We start from the raw sequence: 4,684 nt of genomic DNA on the forward strand, positions 1-4,684 counted from the left end.
GTCTGTGGCAGGAGAGAGGCAGCAGCAGAGGGGTTAATACAGCTATCACTTGCCCCTGCCAATATGCATGGCCAAGGATACTCCAGGCCCTCCATGCCGTCACCTCAAATTCCCAGCCCCAAGTGCCCTGCAGGCCAGACCACACAGACTGGACAGACCCAGCCCATGAGCAGACTCGGACACAAGCATGGGCAAACCGGGCAGCCGCCTGGGGCCTGGACAGAAACGGGGCCTGAAAATTTAAAAAAACCCAAAAATTACAATTGCAAAAAAAAAAAAAAGTTTTAATATTGCGCATATAAGGGACTGGCAATGCTATCAATTAAGAACTATTTAAAGACATCAGTACCACAGATGTGATAAAGACTTTTGCAACCAAAAAATCATTATCTCTGTGGAAGGGAGGCCCGATATTAAAAGTTCATCTGGGGCCGCCGGGAATCTAGGTACGGCACTGGGCATGAGCCAAACATTTGACATACATTTGAGCTAAAGGAATCTAGCAACTTGCCCCAAACAAGGCACATGGAGTTGGTAGCATAAGCCTGAACCCATGTGCCAGGGATTTAGGGCAGCATCTTCACCGCCCTGACTTCCCTTTGCCTGACTGCTGATGCTCAGGGAAGCTTTGCCTCGACCAGGGAAACATCAGACAAGATCGTACAGTATCTGCCATATCTGCACAGGGAACGCCAAGGGCTCCAAGTAGCGTGGCCTTCTGGACGTGTGGACGCAGTGGACCGGAGATCACGGCCGCTTCCAGTCCCGTGTTGCTGAGCATCTGGAAGGGAATCAGCCCAGGTGTTTCAAGCACAGCCACATGTGCTCACAGCTGGATGGGCCATCACATCACGGCTGCATGGCCCATGCCATCAGACCAGGACACACAACCCCCTTGGAATCACAGGGCTAGAAGGGACCTCAGGGGTCATCCGGGCTCCCACCCTGCCCTCAGCTCTGCTGCTGCCCAAGCTTTCTATGCAGTTTCCTCCAGACCGAGCATGCTCCAGAGGGTGCATGACAGCCCAGCAACCATTGCTGAGCAGGTCTTGGAGCTTCGGGGGCAAAGAGCCATGCTGTTGCATGGGAAGGAGCTTCCTGAGATCATCCCAGAGCGCGTCCACACTGCCGCCAGCTGCATCACTGTGCCAGGTTCAGCCTTGACGCAGGGGCAAAGCCTCGACCCCAGAGACTCCCACACTAGTTGCAGGTTCTCCCCAGCACCCCTGATTTCCATTTTTCTGCATCTTCACTACCGCCGTCAGCCAGGCTACCTGGATTTAAGCTAGTGGACTCCTCCCAGCCCCTTCTGTGTGGTCGGGAGGCTCCCCAGGCTAAACTGCTGCAGATCAAAATCAGGCTGCTGCAGCTGTTACTATTTTTTTTTTTTTGTTTTCCTCCTGTTTTCTGCCTCCGGGGCCCTGCTCTCGGAGAGATGCCGGTGTGTGGCAAGAAAGGAAGCAGCACCCTGCCAAGTGACCTCATTGCTTCTCTATGCAAAGAACCCGTTTTGCTGCAATTCCCAATGAGAAACAAAGGGATCCGCTTCCCATCATTCCCGAAGAATCCACCCATGGGACTGGAGAGAATATAAAGCTGCCAGGAAGCTTCTCCTCACTCTCCAGGCGGTGGAGGGTCTTTGCGGGGAGCTACAGGGTCCTGCTGAGGATGAAGGCCTTTCTGGTTGTTCTGGTGGTTGTATCTGCATGTGTACAGCCTGGTAAGACGGGACCGCAGGGGCTTTTTGCTGGGGTACGTGGTGGAGTTGGGGAAGCCTTGAGTATGGTGGGGGATGTGTTTCTTCCAAGAGGCAAGAAGGCAAAAGAAGAGGCATAGGAATCAAAACTCATGGCAGAAGTGATCTGTCTTTTATCAGACCAACTAGATAGTTGCACCCAATAATATATATATTTGCAAGCTTTTGGGCACAAGCACCCTTCATCAGGCATAGGAGACTGCAAGGATTGCTTTTCAGGAGGGATTGCGGGGTAGGTTCTGTTCTTGGCTGGGTGGGAGGGGGGCACTGTTAGATCAGTGAGGGGTGCTCCGATCATGAGCTGCTTTACTGTCAGGCACAGTGGAAAGCAAATGAAGTGGAAAGCAAAGAAAGCAAATGCAGAGCACTTCACAGTCAGGACACTGGTGTTGCATGCCCAGTCAGCATGGGTGCTAGGGGAAGGAGGAAGAAGAAACAAAGCCTAAGGACTTCCCATGCTGCTTCAGCCAGGTAAGACATGTAGGGATTGTCATGAGGGTCCCTGAAAAGTGGGGCTGGAAGGGACCTGCAGAGGCCACTTCTACTCCAACCCCTGCCTGAAGCAGGACCAGCCTTGTCCAAACCATCCCACCCACCCACCATAATCTATTGGGGCTGTGTGTGCGTGTGCATGTGCACGTGTGAAAAGATTTGGGAACAAAGCAGTGGGGCCAAAAACTGATCAGAGCTGACACGGCCTCTGCCTGGCCCGTCTGGTTAAGGGCAGGATGCACAACTCCCACTTGACTCCCCAGTGCAGGTGCTTATACTGCGAGGAGGAGCATGGGTTGGGGGGCGGCCCGGCAACTGCTGCTGAAGCTCCTGCTTCTGGTTTCAAGTGAATCTGGAGTGATCAGGAAGGGGGCTCAGATTGCAAAGGCGAGGAGCAGATTAGATTAGCCCTGCTCTGCATACTCAGGGGTCCCTCGGCTGTCGCTGCCCCCAGCCCCTGCTGAAGACAGGACCTTGGGCTAGTTGGGACCTGGTTCAGTCCAATTCTTCCTGTTGTGAGGGAGCCTCAGCTCCTGAAACTGTGGCCACTACACTGATTTCCACTGGCTGAAAGTGCAGGCCCATGGGGCCTAGTCCTGCCTGGCTTTGCCCCTCGTTAGGTCACTTCTGCCTGTGCACAGCAGAGAAGAAAATATTCCCCAGTCTCAGCAGAGCTCTCCCTGCACTGGTTCGGGCTCAGATTTGCAAAGGAGATGAAACACATCAGGGGCCCAATGCCTGATGAAGGGTGTTTATGCTTGAAAGCGTGCAACTAAAGACTTTTTTTTACAAAACTCTTGTTGGTCTAATCAAAGATATCATCTCTACTAGGAGTCCTGATTGCCTTTGAAATGCACTCACAGTTGGGGGCTTCAATGAGTCAATCCCAGCCAGTGCTGCAAAGCTTTGGAGGACCCTTGTAGCCGAGTACTTCATGCCCAGTGATGTACTATTAGGAAGGGGAAAAATGATGCTCTTCTTTAGTGCCAGAAGGTGGCAGGAGAGATATATATTGCATTTTCTAACTGCTTTATTCAAAGGAGTCAGGACAGCAGACATGTGGCAGCATCTGCGAAGACCTGACTCTGCAAAGCAGCAGCTGATATAAAGCAACACTATAAATCATACGCCAGCAACTACTGCATTGAGCAATAGCAGACCTGAATGAAGGCAGGGAGAGTCTCCCAGTTGGCCTCTGCCCTAAGCTATGCCAGTGGAAAACGGTAGCTTATCTCCCCGTTTTCTAATCTGGATCAGAACCGAGACCAATACCCATGCACACACGCACATTTACAGTCACTCTCATAAGAAGTTGATCCCAAAGCTATTCAGACTTAAACATTCACCTGCGAGCTGAGATGCTACCTAGGAAATATCACCCCAAAAGGAATTTGTTTCTAGATTCTTGTGAAAAGGGGCCTGGGAACAGAAGCTGAAACATTACTGGGGAGTATGGGCCTAAGAAATGGGTGCATTTTGTATGTTTGGCACCACACCTTTAGATGATAGCAGCCATTGCTGTTCTCCTGCTGGCAAACTTCTGGACCTGTGGGGAGCCCCCTGGGGCAGAGAGCACACTGGATCTGTGGTGACCTGGGACCCAATGTGGGGACACAGGGGCCAGCTGGGCCCTGATCTTGCAGCTAACGTGTGACTAGTGACTTGAGCCTCTCCTTTATGCTTCATAATGCACCCTGCGTGGGTGGCGCAGTAGCAGAGGTGCCACCCTCTAACGCAATGAACTGTCTTCCATGAGAGGCAATCACGCAGGGCCATCCTCAGCGCTTGGTTTGCTCACTTCCAACATTTCTATCTGGTTTCCCTTTGCAGCCAGGTCCCTGCAATGCTACACCTGCAGAGCACCGACGGATATTCGTAGATGCACCAGGATTGCCACTTGCAGACCGAATGAGAATGCGTGCAGGACAACAGAGCTGTCCGTGGACTCAGGTAAGTCTCACCCCACGTATGACAAAAGGCCTGCACCCCCGATTCATGGCAATGATGCCCTCCCCAGTAAATCATCTGTCACTTCCCCATCCTCTTCTTAACTCCCAGTCAGTGCTGGATCCCTCCCTTATAATACCCCTCCCCCCGCCAATCATGTTGACAATTAGTCATTTCTAATAACCAACCCAGCACAGTTCAAGCAGCTTCATTCTTAGGATGCTAGAGCCCATACCCAAGTGGTGTTTTAAAGTGTACTACTCTGTATATAGTGACTAATAAAGTAAATCACTAGTAAATAATAAAGTATATTACTATTCTGTATAGAGTAACTAATAAAGCAAATGAGTAGTAAATAAAGTATATTACTAGTCTGTATATAGTAACTAATATAAGTATACTAAGTATATATAAAGTATACTATTCTGTACAGAGTAACTAATAAAGCAAATCAGTAGTATATAAACTATATTACTAGTCTGTATACAT

General features: G+C 50.5%; 1 protein-coding gene across 1 annotated transcript in view; it reads left to right on the forward strand.

The window, feature by feature from the left end:
• Positions 1-1,653: 1,653 nt before the first annotated feature.
• LOC109305234 (ly6/PLAUR domain-containing protein 2-like) overlaps positions 1,654-4,684 on the forward strand; it is a 6,627-nt gene continuing 3,596 nt past the window's right edge. Inside the window, exons 1-2 of the mRNA XM_019528241.1 lie at positions 1,654-1,720; positions 4,079-4,198. Coding sequence (XP_019383786.1) covers positions 1,669-1,720; positions 4,079-4,198 — 172 coding nt within the window. The 5' untranslated portion in view covers positions 1,654-1,668. The remainder of the gene's footprint in view (positions 1,721-4,078; positions 4,199-4,684) is intronic.

Source organism: Gavialis gangeticus, unplaced genomic scaffold (assembly GCF_001723915.1).
Source record: "Gavialis gangeticus isolate Ggan-Ray unplaced genomic scaffold, GavGan_comp1, whole genome shotgun sequence".
NCBI classification, from domain to species: Eukaryota; Metazoa; Chordata; order Crocodylia; family Gavialidae; genus Gavialis; species Gavialis gangeticus.